Genomic DNA, 16952 nt, shown 5'->3' on the forward strand with positions numbered 1-16952 from the left:
CTTCCTGGCCGTACTCAGCCTCTCTCTCTGAGCACCATGTGACAGGATGTCCAAGCAAGAGGAGTCGTGGCGGCGGCGGCCGCTCACCTCAGCATTTCGCCACTGGACACCCTGCCGACCACCACCATGCAGCCTCCCCTCGCCGCACTGCTGCTCTGCCTTCTGGGTGCTGTCGCGGCTAATGTGGGTAGGTTGTTGGGACTATTTTGCTTCTTGCATGGAAAGCTGTGAGTTTGTGTCTGTGGGAAGTAACCAAGTCCAAATACTTCATGAACTTCACTTAAGTCATTTTTTTTCTTCATTTGATTATTTTGTCAGTTTGTTACTTTTACTCCATTCATTTTCACATCTGAGGCCTTATTTGAATTGTTTGTTCTTTGTAGTATCAGCAATATACCGATTGCCTAATAGCATAATTACCCAAGTTAATTCTACCTTATGATCAGAATAGAAATAAAAAAAATACAAGCGTGCTTGCTAAAAATATTTGTGTTTGTGTAGATGATCAGTCATCAAGGTCACAGTAATCTGCTAAAGATGAATCGAGGCAACTTGACTTTTTATGTTTGATTTTTAAAAAAATGATTATTTTCTGAAAATGTTTAAAAATGACTTGGGAAAATATGCTATAAGATTAATTATATGTAAATACAACCCCAATTCCAATGAAGTTGGGACGTTGTGTTAAACATAAATCAAAAGAGAATACAATGATTTGCAAATCATGTTCAACCTATATTTAATTGAATACACTACAAAGACAAGATATTTAATGTTCAAATTGATAAACTTGATTGTTTTTAGCAAATAATCATGAACTTAAAATTTTATGGCTGCAACAAACACTTGTTTGAAACATCCTACAGGTGAGCAGGCTAATTGGGAACAGGTGGGTGCCATGATTGGGTATAAAAGGAGCTTCCCTCACATTCTCATTCACAAGCAAAGATGGGGTGTGTTTCGCCTCTTTGTGAACAAGTGCGTGAGAAAATAGTCCAACAGTTTAAGGACAATGTTCCTCAACGTACAATTGCAAGGAATTTAGGGATTTCATCATCTACGGTCCATAATATCATCAAAAGGTTCAGAGAATCTGGAGAAATCACTGCATGTAAGCGGCAAGGCCGTAAACCAACATTGCCCGTGACCTTCGATCCCTCAGGCGGCACTGCATCAAAAACCGACATCGATGTGTAAAGGATAATCGCCACATGGGCTCAGGAACACTTCAGAAAACCAATGTCAGTAAATACAGTTCGGCGCTACATCCGTAAGTGCAACTTGAAACTCTACTATGCAAAGCAAAAGCCATTTTTTTAACGACGCCCAGAAACGCCGCCGGCTTCTCTTGCCCCGAGTTCATCTAATATGGATTGAGGAAAAATGTTCGGTGGTCCGACGAGTCCACATTTCAAATTGTTTTTGGAAATTATGGATGTCGTGTCCTCTGGGCCTAAGAGGAAAAGATCCATCCGGACTGTTATGGATGCAGTTCAGAAGCCAGCATCTGCGATGGTATGGGGCTGTGTTAGTGCCAATGGCATGGGTAACTTGGCATGACACCATTAATGCTGAAAGGTACATACAGGTTTTGGAGAAGCATATGCTGCCATCCAAGCAACGTCTTTTTCACGGACGGCCCTGCTTATTTCAGCAAGACAATGCCAAACCACATTCTGCACGTGTTACAACATTGTGGCTTCATACTAAAAGAGTGCGGGTCCTAGACTGGCCTGCCTGCAGTCCAGACCTGTCTCCCATTGAAAATGTGTGGGGCATTATGAAGCGTAAAATATGACAACGGAGACCCCTGACTGTTGAACAGCTGAAGCTGTACATCAAGCAAGAATGGGAAAGAATCCCACCTACAAAGCTTCAACAATTAGTGTCCTCAGTTCCCAAACATTTATCGAATGTTGTTAAAAGAAAAGGTGATGTAACACAGTGGTAAACATGAGCCTGTCTCAGCTTTTTTTGGAACGTGTTGCAGCAATAAAATTCAAAGTTAATGATTATTTGCTAAAAACAATCAAGTTTATCAGTTTGAACATTACATATCTTGTCTTTGTAGTGTATTCAATTAAATATAGGAGAAGAAGAAGGATCACCTTTGTCATGAACATGTATGCATGCACACAAAATTTGTTCTCTGCATTTTACCCATCACAGTGAACACATACACATGTTAGTGGAACACACTGGCGCAGGGGGCAGCTGAAGCGCCCGGGGAGCATTTCGGGGTATCAGTGTCTTGCTCAAGGACACCACAGCCGTGAGTCCGGGGGATGTTGGAGGATGGTCCAGTCGGGGTCTTGAACCTAGGTCTCCCATGGTGGCAGGCGATGATCTTAACCATTGGGTCACGGCTGCCCTAATTTGGACATGATTTGCAAATCATTGTATTCTGTTTTTATTTATGTTTAATCGTCCCAACTTCATTGGAATTGGGGTTGTAATAGAGGGAAACTATTTTGGGTGCAGGGAATAGTTTTGTTCCTGTTGTGCTAAGTCATCAAAAAAAGGTATTGCATTACACTACTCGCAAAACTTTAGAGCTATTCGACTTTCAGGTAAAACTTTAGGATGAACCTAAAATGCATGTAAATGATTGCTGTTCAACTCCTTGTTAGAGAACAGCAAGTTGCACAAAAATAAATGAATTATTGAACAGTTCGACATTTGCATTAAAAAAGGAGGAGTTAGCAAAAAAGAAATACTTTTTGTCATATTCATTAAAACAGTCATAATGACTTAACTGCAGTGCATGAGAAATATGAGCTGTAAAAAAAAATCTGCCGTCTCTGGCGCCATCTTGTGCCACTAATTGAATATATAAGAAACCACTGTGCCTAAGGAAAAACAACCAATTAGAGAGAGCAGGCATGTCTTACGAGGTGTCACTCATTTGTCGCACATTCGCAGGCACATGCCTGTAGCCTCTGTCATACAATGTATATACTTGCAGTCCAAATGTCATACAGTATTGGACAAAAACTCATTCTAGTAGTGTGCTGAATTGTCTATCAAGTGAGGACAAAGAGTGTACTAGTCCACAGACAATTCCACGCACTGGAAGGATGTCGAATGCTGTCAACGCTGAAACGGCTTTCCCTAAAGTACAGGGTGTGCGTACCTTTGCACTGCGTTCAGCTTCTTGCACGGAAAATCTTTTCAATTTGCGTGTGTGCCTTCAGACAGCGGCTCCTTCCTGATCTTCAACCAGGACCACAACAAGTGCGTGAAGGTGCTTCACGCCTCGTCCGTCACGTTGTCCAACTGCGCGCCGCGCGCCAAGGACCAGCAGTTCCGCTGGGCCTCGGAAGGCCGCCTGCTCAGCCTGTCCCTCAACCTGTGCCTGGGCGCGGTGGAGATCAAGGACTGGGTCAAGGTCCTGTTGTTCGAGTGCGACGAGGCCAGCGAGCTGCAGCACTGGCAGTGCAAAAACGAGACCCTGTTCGGACTCAGGGACCGCGACCTGCACCTCAACTGGGGGAACCGCAACGAGAAGAGCTTGATGATCTACAAGGGCTCGGGATCTTGGAGCCGATGGAAGATCTACGGGACGCACTTGGACCTGTGCTCCAAGGGCTATCAAGGTAGCTGGCATTTCGACACATCAGCGTTTAAAAAAATAAAATACAAATCTGACGCCTGATAAGAGATCAATTTAAAACTGAACTTCAGCGAACTATTTATTTATTTACATTTTCAGTTAACTGAATAAGAGATTCTGCTGACCCTGGAAGCCCGCTGCACTTTTATTTCTCAGTCTAAAGTCTGGGCGGAAAAAAAACAAACTTGTTGCAAATCTGAAAAGCTGTTTAATAAACAAATGGTTAAACGCATTTGAACAAACTTTAGCGTTTGAGTTTGTATTATTCAAAATTATGACACCAACAATTTCCCTTTTACTGCAACTGAATTCCAAGTCCAAATATGGGTCATCAGCCTCTTGACTACTAATCATGGGTATCAGCCCTGTAAAAACAGTATCGGTCTATCGGTAGTGGCGGGTGTGCTGGAGGTGAACCTAGAATTTATTTGTGGTTTTGCAAATCGGATGTTTTCCATGAAAAAATAATATCTGAAATGATTTTGATCCTTCCAAAGAACAGCATTGCATGAACATGAATAAATCTCAGTTGACTTATCTTGAGCGTTCTGGCCTCCATGTTCAGTGGATATTTTTGGCGGAAGGATCCGTGTTTCGTTCGGAAGTGCCTCTTAAAGTAAAAGTTCTCGCAACATATGAGACAACGGTTTTGGGCTGCAATAAAAAAAATTTACTACATTGTCCATTAATTTTTTATTTTTTTTTCAACTCTGTTTTCTGAGTCAACTTTTGAACAAGCCCTTCAAAGCCATGTCATCAATTTCGCAAATATCTTCTGGGAAACAAACTGTTTGTTTTGGTCCTTATGCTCACAACAATGGCCATTCAATTGATGTGTGACAAAAAAACGGTTTTACAGTTTAATTAATTAGGTCACTACTGTATGTTTTTATAAAATACAATATTTTGGAGTACTATTTTTCCTCATTAAAATACACATTACAGCAATTTTCATTGTTTTGGGGGGGGAAGCCGGGACGAATTAATGGCATTTCCATTCATTACAATGGGCAAAGATCAGCGCTGTATCCGTTGTCTCCGCAGAGATTTTCACTATCGGGGGCAACTCCTTCGGCACCCCATGCCTGTTCCCGTTCAAATTTGGCGAGCAGTGGTACTCGGAGTGCACCAAGGCAGGCCGCCCCGACGGGCAGCTGTGGTGCGCCACCAAATCCAACTACAACAGCGAGAAGAAGTGGGGCTTTTGTCCCACCAAAGGTTGGTGCAAAACACGCATAATACCGTCTAACAAAAAGTCTTTAAGTCCAAACACAAATGTTTTTATGTCATTTTCTGCCCTGAAAGAGGTCAGTGATAACAATTGAGGTTTATGACCCCCCCCTTGACAGGACAACATGCACCCGGCCCTGGCTTGTCAGCAGTCTTTGTTTTCCTCTTCCCACAGGCCTCTCATCCCCTCCGCAACGTCTGCAAAATGACTGCAAATCAGCACATGTGGATTTAACCCTCCTGTTATGCTGGGGGTCAAACTGACCCATAGTACAGTTAGATAAAAATCCCCTACAAAACTTGAATTGTGTAAACAACATATTGAGTAGTTAAGTTAATAATGACTTTATTATTAAAGTGTGAAAATGTGTTAATAAAACTAAAGTAAATTAAAACCACCGACCCTTTATATTTGAACATTCTCAATCTCACCCTCAACACGCTTCACTGCCAACGACGTGATCGAGATTTGCTCAAGTCACGTGAGATTTGCACACCTGACCTTACTCTCGTGTCAATCTGAAAAGCAGTGTCGTCGGGCTGGGACACGGACCCGGTGACCGGGGTTCAGTACCAGCGCAACGTTCAGGCCGTGCTGACTTGGCACCAGGCCCGGAAGAGCTGCCAGCAGCAGGGTGCCGATCTCCTCAGCATCGTGGAGCTCCACGAGCAGTCCTACATTTCAGGTGCCACAAAAACACACGACAAACTCCGCCCTTGACTGGATGAAAACTGATGGGGTTATTGACTCCACGCAGGACTGACCAGCACCTTGGGAAGCGCCCTGTGGATCGGACTCAACAGTTTGGACTATGAGGCGGGATGGCAGTGGAGCAACGGGAACCCCTTCCGATATTTAAACTGGGCACCAGGTCAATCAAGACTACTCATTTTATATATAGATTCATAAAATGATATGATCTATCATTGATAATTGACTCAATTTACATGATGTCACATGTAGGTCAATTTGGCCTATAACATAAGGGTTCAACTTAAACGTGTTCAATTTCAACCCCAATGTAACAATGGGATGTGTAAAATGTAAAATGGGTCAATTGTACCCGCAAGATAACCCGCAACGTTGACCCGTGTAAGTTGAACTCTTCTGCAATGTTGTGGGTCAAATTGTCCCATTTTACAGTTCAACCCCATTGTTACATTGCGGGTCAAACTGACCCATTTGAAAGTGTTGTCATATCAACATGAACATTTGTCACATACAATTGGACAACTTCGTAACTAGTCTCCCGATCGGCGTTTCCCAACAGGTCATCCCTCCTCCGATCCTGGCATGAACTGCGCCACCTTAAATGCCGGCAAGGCCTCCAAATGGGAGACCAGCACCTGCACCAAGAAGCTGGGATACATTTGCTGCAAAGGGAACTCCAGCAGTCTTCCTCCGCTGCCCAGTAAGATGATGTCATCCTGCCAATCTATAGAACCCACGTCTGATAACACACAGGAAGTCTGCCATTTTGGTTTGAAGCAGCCGTTTTAGAGTTTGCAGACCTTGATAGCGCCCCACCCTGGACTTTTTGGAAAATTCAGCCCTCACAGACAGTTTGACTGAGCAACATGAAATTTGGTAGACATGTCTATCATGAGTTGAGCCACAGAAAAGTCTCAAGAACCCATGCTTGAAAAGACACAGCAAGCCTGCCATTTTGGTTTGAAGCAGCCATTTCAGTTTTTTGCGATGAAATTTGAGTTTTTGTCAAATAACGCCCTAACTTTATAAATGTAATCCTTTGGATGCAGTCAACGAGCCCAGCTTCTGCCCCAACCACTGGGTCCCTTACGGCGGCAACTGTTACTTCCTCGAGAGGAGCAAGAAAATGTGGAAGGACGCTTTGACCGCCTGCCGCAGGGATGACGCCGACCTGGCCAGCATTCACAACATCGAAGAGCAGAGTTTCATCATCGCCCAGTCCGGATACTGTAAGACGCAGGGGCAGTGTTGGTTTAAAGAAGTCCAAAACCTTTCGAAAACAGGAAAAAAAAATATTTTTAGTGACAACGGATGTCCTATGGATCGGCCTGAACGACCAGAGGAGCCAGATGTTGTTCGAGTGGTCCGATCGCTCGCAAGTCACCTTCACCCAGTGGATGACGGACGAGCCCACCCACGCCACCAACCTCCGGGAGGACTGCGTACTCATCCGGGGAAAAGTGAGCAAAAACATCCATCCATCCATTTTCTAAAGCACTTGTCCTCCTTTAGGGTGGTGGGCAAGCTGAATGGACAAAACAAGCTCCAAAAATTGAAATTGAAATGGTCCTCTTGTGTTTTTAGGACGGCAGATGGGCCGACCACATGTGCGAGAAGGCGTACGGATACATTTGTAAGAAGAAAGCCTCCTCTAAAGCGGCGGAAGGAACCCACCAGGAAAGCAATCTGGGATGCAAGCTTGTGAGGGATCCGGCAAAAACTCAAATGGTCTGTTTTCAATAAAATTCCTGATTATTATTGTTGTTTTTTTAGGGCTCACTCAGGTACGGCTCCTATTGCTACACCATTGGAGCTGAGAAGAAAACTTTTGATGAGGCAAAGCAGGCGTGCTCGCAGGATGGAGGAAACCTAGTGGATGTGGCCGACAGGTATTTTTTCCCACCACTTCCTCATATAGTGCTTTACTAAAGTTATTTCTTCTTTCCACAGGTACGAGAACGCCTTCCTGACCAGCCTGGTGGGCCTCAGGCCGGAGAAATATTTCTGGACGGGATTCTCCAAAGCAGAAGATAAGCATACCTTCACTTGGACCAGCCGGCGGAAAGTCTCCTTCACTCATTTCAACGTGGGCATGCCAGGTACAGGATTCCAATTAAAAAAAATTTTTTTTAAGTTGAATTCAATTTAAAAAAAATATATATATATATATATATGTGTGTGTATTTTTGTTGTATTTCAAAATGTAATTAAAATGGCATTGCCTTTTTTATTTTTTAAATTACATTTTGAATTGTATTAAAAATACATTACAATAATATATATAGATACACGTTGTACATTGGCATGTCAAGTATAAGATTGAATTTTTGTATTTTATTAAACTACCACTGACGGCTTTAGAAGTTTAGAAGCGTGCTGGATCCTATCCCAGCTATCTTTGGCCGAGTGGTGGGGTACACCCTGAACTGGTCGCCGGCCAATCGCAGGGCACATTATTTTAAATTGAAGTAGAAAATAAATTCAAAATAATTGAATACAAAATAAACAAATCTTGTTCATCCATTTCAATGTGAGCGTGTCAGGTACAGAAGTGTGAGTTCTTTTTTTTTTTTTTTTTTATGAAAAAATAAATTCATTTGAGTGTGTCTATATACAGGACATCACACTGTATATGTAGCGCAGCTGTATGCTGTTTGACCTTCAGCATTTCTCGACTCATCTTTGAAGTGAATGCATCGTTTTGAACTGCAGACCGTAAAGCGGGCTGCGTGGCCTTGGCGACAGGGATGTCCGCCGGCCTGTGGGACGTGGTTAGCTGCGGCAGCAAGGAGAAGTACATCTGCAAGAAACCTGCAGAGGGCGCCCCGGTGACCACCGTGCCGCCCACCACGCCCACCCTAAACTGCGCCTCCGGTTGGACGCCCGTGGCCAACAGAAACGTCTGCTTCAAGGTAAGAGCGGGTCTGGCGGCAAGTTGTATTTTTTCCCCCTAAAAAAAGGGAAAAAAAATCTTGCGTGCAAAAAGTTGTATTTTTTAGAAGGAAAAAAAAGGCAAAATTTTCAAGAAAAAAAAACACATTTATGTTTGAGAAAAAAAGATGTGTATTCTCAAACTAAAGTTGTGATTTTACAAAAATAAAGTCAGTCACATATTTAAGAGAAAAATTTGCAATCTTATCAGAACAGTTAAATATTTTCCCATAAAAGTGGTATATTTTCAAGTAAAAAGTCACTCTTTTGTGACTGAAGTCATATATTTTAGAAAAACTTATTTTTGTAGACAAAAAATCTCACAAAAAGTAATTTCTTTGAGGAAAAAAAATGTCATCTTCCTAGAATATTTATATTTATATATATATAGAACAAGTGGCATATTTGCAAGAAGAAAAGTTCCAAATTTTCAAGGAAAAAAAGGTCATGTCTACTTGAGAATTTTTTTTTTTTTTTATAGAAATGTCCATTCTAGTGCATTCCCGGCCCCATGTTTTATGTTTGCAGCTGTACAAAAAGAGCAAGGACCTGAAGAAGACTTGGCATGAAGCAAAGGACTTCTGCCGGGGCATCGATGGAGACCTGATGAGCATACACGGATCTCAGGACCTCAACAACGCACAGTACGTTCACACACAAACACACACACACAAACTCCAGCTCAGTCAGCTGAGTGTGTGTTAAGGAGTTGTGCTGCCGCTAAGGTTTCATTCGTCAGACCCAGCCTGGATCGGACTCAGCTTACTCGGCACCAATGAAGGTTTCGTCTGGAGTGACGGATCGCCTGTGTGTACCCTTTTGTATTTTAAAAAAAAAATTATATATGTTTTTTTAAATGCTGCATTTTGTACTAAGGAGTGGTAAGGGCACACTACAAAAAATACACTTCAATAAAGTAAAAATGATGTAATGTACCGGCTAAGCGGTAGAAAATGGATGGATGGATGATGTAATTTTTCCAGAAAAATGTATCTTTTCAAGAAAAAAGTCATACATCCTCCTGAAAAAAGGGTGTTTATTGAAAAAAAAAAATCTTCTGAGAATAAAATTGCATAAAAAATTCATACGTTTTAAGAAAAAGGTTGGAATCTTACAGAAATATAGTAATACATTTTCAGGGAAAAAAATATGTATATCATAAAGAAAAAAGATGATATTATGGGAATAAAGTCATATGATGTTGAGAATTTTTTTTACATTTTTAAGAAAAAAAGTTATTTTGAGGAAAAAAAGTAAACAGACCTTTTTATCAAGTATAGGACTTTATTCTTGTAAGAGTATGACTTGAATCACGTAATTTTCTTTTTAAGTGTGGCCCTAACACTTGTTTAGTTCAAATGTCATCCATTATTAATAATAATAATAATAAACTGTGATTTAGTACGGCTCTGAGAACTGGGGCTTCGGGGAGCCCAACAACCACAACGACGTCGAGCACTGCACAGAAGTTCAATTCTATTACAGACGACAGTGGAACGACCGACACTGCGAGTTCTACAACGACTGGATCTGCCAGATACGCAAAGGTAATACACACACGCACGCACACACACATACAAACACACTTGTCTCTCACAGCCACTTCTCATATACGTACACATAATTCCTGTAGCTCCACCCCTCATGTCCATAAATGACTTAAAGTGGTCTTTTTGATGAGTTGTTGTATTTGCAGGAGTGACTCCCAAACCCGAGCCTGTCGTCATCATGCCAAGTAAGACATTAAAGAGTTAGAATCCACTTTAATTATGTTGCTAACTAAGGGCTATAGTCTCCCATTTGTGTGTAAATCTTTTTTTACAAGCCTGAGCTTGCGCACTTTTCATCCACGCGCATTCTCCCGTCCAGACTTCTGACACAACCACCACGAGTAGCCTGGGAATTTGTGCGCAACCACCAATTGAATTCTGAGGTTGGCTGTAAATCATGGCGCATGCATTTTCCCAAGACTTGTGAATGTCACTAAAGTCCATCAGAAAAATATCGCACACTTTGGGAAAAAAATACATATATATATTTTTTTTTTTCTTTTCTGGAAGTCGCTTACAACGTGTGGGAACATATGTTGTAACCAAAACCAAACTTCAAGTGCAATATGATGTTTCATATAATATACTGTATAATAGAAAGGATAAAAAGCACCGGACCCAGAATTGACCCCTGAGGGACACCCTTGGTAACAGTTACAAGGTCCCAATGGACACTTACTACAGCCCGAGGAGCATGCAAGAGTGAAAGTGCTTAAGTCCACTGGAGAATGTGCACAGGACCAGATTTGACAGGGAACACAAGACATTTCAAAAGTGTGCTCTGCCGATTCTCCCTGCCAAACAGCGTTCAACACCACCGTGGACGGCTGGCTGGTTTACAACGACTCGCAATACTTCATCAACATGGATCAGCAGCCCATGGAGGCTGCACGGGCTTTCTGCAATAAGAACTTTGCTGAGCTGGCCGTCATCACGGCGGAGAGCGAGAGGAAGTTTCTGTGGAAACAGATTCTCAAGGGCTCAGAGGACCAGTACTACATCGGCCTCACTGTCAATCTAGACCACTCCTTTAGGTAATTCAAAGTACATTTTTCATGACAATAAAGTTAAGTACTTCACGGGGGAAAAAAATTTATAAGTGGTAATCTTACAAAGAATTTTGAAGGAAAAAAAGTGCATATTTACACAAAGCAACATGTACACAAGTGCAGTTTGAGGAAAAATAAATATTTTCAAGATTTTTATTCATGATAATAAAGTTGGAAATAATAAAGTCCATATGTCTTGTATGTTTGAGGAAATAAACGTGTAAAAAAAGTAATGTTTGAGATTAAACAAAATTATATGTTGAGGAAAAAAAGTATCCCTCTCACAAGAATATGTGAATAAAGTTCCATATATATATATATATATTTAGAGTTGAAAAAAGTTAAGAAAATAAGTGGTAATCTTGACTTGTAATGATCTAAATTGTAAGTTTTGTAAACTTAAATTATTATTTTTTTTAAATATGGAAAAAAAAAAAATCTGTCTGCTTTCAGCTGGTTGGATGAAACCCCAGTGACATACACGGCGTGGGAACAAAATGAGCCCAACTTTGCCAACAATGATGAAAACTGTGTGACCATATACAAGAGCATGGGTAAGCCCGGTGCATGAATTACTCGTTACAGTGCTTCACAACAAATGGATTAGACAAGCACCAAAACAGGGTTTAAAAATGCAATGGTTACTGCAACCAAAAACAAGAAAGGAGGGGGGAAACAAGAGCAAACGCTTGAAAAGATAAAAAGACATAGAGAACAGAGGGGGAAAATGTGAAAAAAAAAAGACTGATTCACACCATTCCAATTTTCAGTCTCAAATTGTACATGTCAGGTAAAACTATGAGCTAAATATCAAGCACTGTATATTGAAGGCTACTGGAACGACATCAACTGCGGCATGGAGCTGCCGTCCGTATGCAAAAGAAGCAGCATGTTCGTCAACACCACCGTGATGGCCACCGCCGAGCCGAAGGGAGGATGCGCGCCCGAGTGGCTGGCATTCCAAGGCAAGGTAAGCGTGAGGAGGAGGAATTCTGGGGAAACTTTATTTCGTGTACACTTTAACAACAGCTGGAGCAGTTTAGGCAAACGGCGAAAGTCTAATAGTGACGGTATTCTCTGCTAAATAAAATACCAAGGCTGGGTAAAATGTTGTGATTGTGCAACCGGGTTAGCATGACGCAAAAAGAATAAAGGGTGGAAAGTGTAAATAAAGGAGAGAGTAACAAAGCTGCTGTAAACCGGTTTACAGTCACATGCAACAACAAACGCCAAAGAATGCCACTGCCAAATTGTTAAAAACAGTCCAAAAGAGGTTAACACGACACAAAATGAACACTTAATGATGTTTTTGAAAAACGGTGGAGAACTACGAATTAGTAGAAAGTTAGCGGAGCTGTTTTATCGGGCGACCAACTCACAGGCGCCTCTTTGAAGTCCTCCCTCTCACATGTGAAAACTCTCACATGTGATTTATTTCTTTGGTCATCTTGACTTTTTATCTGGTTTGCACAGTGCTACAAGTTTGTGGGTGCCGACAAAAAATCGTGGCAGGACGCCAGGGAGCACTGCAAAAACCAGGGAGGGAATCTGGTGTCTGTCGTCAGCGAGCGGGAGCAAGGTACAGTACGGCGGGTCCTCTAATTATCACTTTCAGTAATCTCCTGCATATTTGCTGTTCACTATTCAGAAATCCATCTCTACATGGTTTTTAGCAGGAACCTATCCTCAGGTTTTATCCAATCTCTTTCTGAAACGTTCCTGTGAATATTCGCCTTCATCAAGATCATTTAATCGCAGAGCATTGGATCGAACGCAACTGGACTGTTCTTCTTTTCGTAGAAGACGTTTCACCTCACGTGAACAGATGAAGCCTGCTCGGTTTAGACAACTTTAAATCCTGCCCGAAACTTGCGCAGGTTAAAATAAGACTAACGTAAATCCCTAAGATTTGCACAAGACTACCATTCATCCCTCGTGTAAAAGACTAGTGTAAATCCCCAAAAATGTACATCCCCAAAATGTGCACATGACCAGCGTAGATCCCTTAAAATAAGACTACCATAAATCCCCCAAAATAGCATGGATCTAAATATATGACTACCATATAACCCTCAAAAGTTGCATTGGGTCAAGCGAAACTAAAACTAAAAGTTGCACAAGACTTCTGTAAATCCTTTAAAACAAGACTACTTTAAATTCCCCAAAAGGTGGACAGGTTAAAACAAAACTACTGTAAATCCCCCAAAAGTTGCATCGGTTGCATTTAAGACTACCATAAATCCCTTAAATCAAGACCGCCATAGATCCTCAAAGTTACACAGGTTAAAACGAGACTATCAGTTCTGAAAATACCCCGAATTGCAGTTTACTACCATAACCCCCCCCCACAAAAAATCACGTCTGTCAATCTCCCGAAAATTGCGCGGATTAAAAGGGGACCGACCGTAAATCCCCAAATGTTCTTTCTCTAGCGTTCCTGACCATGCAGCTGCTGAGGTACAGGGAGGACCTGTGGCTCGGCATGAACGACATCAACTGGGAGATGCACTTCATGTGGACGGACGGCCGAGGCGTGTCGTACACCAACTGGGCCAAAGGGCATCCCACATCCATGCCGGAGGGACGCTACTCCTTCACGGAGGAGGTATTTTTGTATTTTTTATTTTTTTGCTCTCCCTCTCGACAACGAGGGAATAAAAACGGGCTCGTTTAGCATAAGGTCGTTTGTTTCTGTCAACAGGCTTTGGACTGTGTGATGATGGTGGGCAGCGTTTCTAAACAGATGGGACTCTGGAAAGTGGAGGAATGTGGCATAAAACGCGGCTTCATCTGTAAACGAAACAGCGGTAAGTAGCGTCAAGAATTAATTCAGAATTTTCTATGGTTTAAACATACAGCGGCTCACGACAGTTTTAAACATCTAGAATTTTTGGGGGGGGTTAAATTTGGTATTACACTTCTGCTGACCTGATTTGTTCCTTTTATATTTAAAAATATGCTGCTGGCCTTTTTTTCTTTAAAAAAATGTATTTAAAAATTATTCATGTTTATTTTGACAGTTCAAATGTTCAATGGGTCATGATGATCATTTTTTTTTTTTTATATCTGCGGGAAAATCTTTTTTTATTATTATTATTGGGGTCAGCAATCAACCAACTAATGTGACTTGCCTCCAAAGATTCCCAGATCGCGGCTGCGGCCACTACAGTGTCGCCCAAGACCTTTTCCAAGCTGGGCAACGACTCGTACAAGCTGTTGTCACAGAAGATGCACTGGGACGAGGCGCGTAGGCAGTGCCAGGCGGACGACGCCGAGCTGGCCAGCGTACTCGACCCCGTGGCACAGGCTTACGTCACGCTGCAGATCTCCAAGTTCAACGAGCCCGTGTGGATCGGCCTGAACAGCAATGTGGTAAATGAGTAAATCCTGATTTTCAAACACAAGACCCCGACATAACCACACCAATCACACAAGGCCAACCGTGCTCCTCTTTCCTACTAAAATGTTATTGGGACCTAACAGAAGAGGTTCCTGAGCTTCTGGTTGTGGTTTCCCCTCAACAGACGGGAGGTCGCTTCAAGTGGGTGGACAACTGGCTGCTGTCGTACACCAAATGGGGCAAAGAGGAGCCCAAGATCAACTACGGCTGCGTATACGTGGACATGGACAAAACCTGGAAGACTGCCGCGTGTAGTAACACCTACTACTCGCTTTGCAAGCGCTCTCCAGGTCTGGGAACAAAAACTTCTGCTCGGACTTGGTCATCCTAACGACTTGGAAATCCCTGCCTCCTTTTTACAGAATTGGCGCCCACGGAGCCTCCTCAGCTGGCCGGAAACTGTCCAGAACTGAAGAAGAAGACAACCTGGATCCCATTCCGAGGTCATTGTTACTCCTTCCTCAGTTCGTTTGTGGACAACTGGGCCCACGCCTCTGTGGAATGTCTGAAAATGGGTACGCTGTGATGATTTTTACCACCTATTCAAAGGGACATGGTACATAGTATGTGTGCTTATTTGGCTGTTTGTTAGGGGCATCTCTGGCAAGCATCGAGGACCCACAGGAGAGTCTTTTCATCCAACAAAACCTGGAACTGCTGCAGGATGGCGCCAAGAACTTCTGGATCGGCTTATACAAAACCCACAACAGTAAGAATTGCTCTTGTCCACATTTTCAGGAAGTCCACTCCACACTGGGGTAAGTTTGAGAGCTTCCTTGTTCCAGGTCAGTGGGCGTGGATTGACAACAGCGCAGTGGACTACACCAACTGGGTGGTGGGCATGCCAGCGACTGACTCGTGCGTGGAAGTCCATTCTGAGAGTGGGAAATGGAGGCCCACCAACTGCAACAAATACCGCTCTTTCATCTGCAAAACACCCAAAGGTAGAGTCAGTTCCCGTCGCTCAGTTCATTCAACTCAAATCGTTCACCTCCCAGTCTTCCCCAAGCATCACAGACGTGCTCCAGGGCTCTGTCTAGGGCCATTCTTCATAACATACAGTGAACCCCCATGTGGTTCGCTATTCACAATTACACCTATTTGCGTTTTTGTCCTATGGAACCTATCCTCAACTATTCGCTAAACAGCTCGTCTATTTACGATTGTATTTTTTTGCTCTTTCTGTAACATCCTAAGATGTCACAGGATGAAACCAAAGCTGTGGCTAATAGAAAAGTAGTAATTGGTGTCAACTAAGTATGTTGAAGTAATCCATCTCACCTGTTGTAAAATCTTAATATTTCGGGGAAGAGCTAAGTTTAGCCCGGGTTGTTAGCAGAAGTTATGGAGAGTCTTCGTCGTGTACGTTTTCGCTCTTACATCACAGACTGTTTAACTGAACTAAAATACTTTTTCTCAAACTTAACAGGAATAACTGAATTCCCTATATTTCTATATATTTATTTATATATTTGTACTTTGTTACTTCCTACCACTGCTTGGCTACCTGTGCTTCCAATTTGGGAACTCGCTATTACCTGAACTGTGAAACACTCAATTTCCTTCCCTAAGTCCAAACTCAAACATGGAATCAGAATTTCATACTCCCCCTTGTCTAGAATTGTTTTTTACAATTATCTTTTTAATGTTTTATTTGGATTTTACAGTTTGATTGTACCATGTCCTTGTGTGCTTTCAAAGGTGTCTTTAAATAAAATGCATTTTTATTATATTACTGTGGAAAAAAAAGAGCAGCAGCTACTAATACCAAGCCAAATTTTTCAGTTATCATGCCGACAGAAAAGCCGCCCTCTATTGGTGAGTATTGAAAACATACTTAATTTTCAGCTCTATATATTCAATATTGATATTTGGCTTTTTTTATTTTATTTATTTTATTTTTTTTATAAATAGCTCATATCATGGAAGAGGTATCCAATGGCTCCACCGGCATCACCGTGGCCGTGGTGCTGGTGGTCCTGGCCCTGGCAGGACTGGGCGCATTCCTGTTCTTCCGGAAAAATATGCCGGCCCCCTCCCTGTCGGGGGAGTCCACCTTCGTCAACAAGTTGTACTTCAATAATCCCAACCGAGCTCCGGTGGACACCAAGGGCTTGGTGGGCAACATTGAGCAGAACGAACAAGCGTAGCCGGACACCATCGTGCACGAATGACAATCCCGAGATTGTTTTCTGTTCTAGTAATCCATGCGAATACTGGAACTGCACTAAATAACACTTCAAAAGATGTGATTTTTTTTTTTTTTTTTTTAAATGTGTACATAAGATTTTTTACTTTGAAGAATCATCAACAGTTTTTTGTTTTTACAATAGGGCTTTAAGAGTAAAGAAAATATAAAGATGTTTTTGGCCTTTTGTTTTTTTCTCTACTGGCTGACATGGTAATTATCCATCCATTTTCTGTACCGCTTCTTGTCACTAGGGTCGCGGGGGTGCTGGAGCCCATC

General features: G+C 42.2%; 1 protein-coding gene across 3 annotated transcripts; it reads left to right on the forward strand.

Annotated features, from left to right (window-relative positions):
* The first annotated feature begins 44 nt into the window (after positions 1–44).
* mrc1a (mannose receptor, C type 1a) lies at positions 45–16848 on the forward strand. Of its 3 annotated transcripts, XM_061758141.1 has the most exons (30): positions 45–187; positions 3195–3596; positions 4658–4831; positions 5371–5529; positions 5602–5715; positions 6115–6255; positions 6605–6784; positions 6858–7015; positions 7140–7256; positions 7329–7444; positions 7506–7654; positions 8268–8467; positions 9015–9130; positions 9212–9293; positions 9889–10033; positions 10183–10221; positions 10842–11070; positions 11539–11639; positions 11916–12055; positions 12559–12664; positions 13518–13690; positions 13787–13892; positions 14225–14457; positions 14610–14775; positions 14848–15000; positions 15078–15194; positions 15271–15307; positions 15383–15429; positions 16271–16303; positions 16400–16848. In XM_061758141.1, the coding sequence occupies exons 1-30, from the start codon at positions 127–129 to the stop codon at positions 16633–16635; spliced, it is 4230 nt and encodes a 1409-aa protein (XP_061614125.1). In that variant the 5' UTR covers positions 45–126; the 3' UTR covers positions 16636–16848. The 3 variants fall into 3 exon arrangements, with proteins under 3 accessions (XP_061614125.1, XP_061614123.1, XP_061614124.1); XM_061758139.1 differs by having other exon boundaries at positions 15271–15429; XM_061758140.1 differs by having other exon boundaries at positions 5374–5529; positions 15271–15429.
* The last annotated feature ends 104 nt before the right edge of the window (positions 16849–16952 follow it).

Source organism: Phyllopteryx taeniolatus, chromosome 20 (assembly GCF_024500385.1).
Source record: "Phyllopteryx taeniolatus isolate TA_2022b chromosome 20, UOR_Ptae_1.2, whole genome shotgun sequence".
NCBI classification, from domain to species: domain Eukaryota; kingdom Metazoa; phylum Chordata; class Actinopteri; order Syngnathiformes; family Syngnathidae; genus Phyllopteryx; species Phyllopteryx taeniolatus.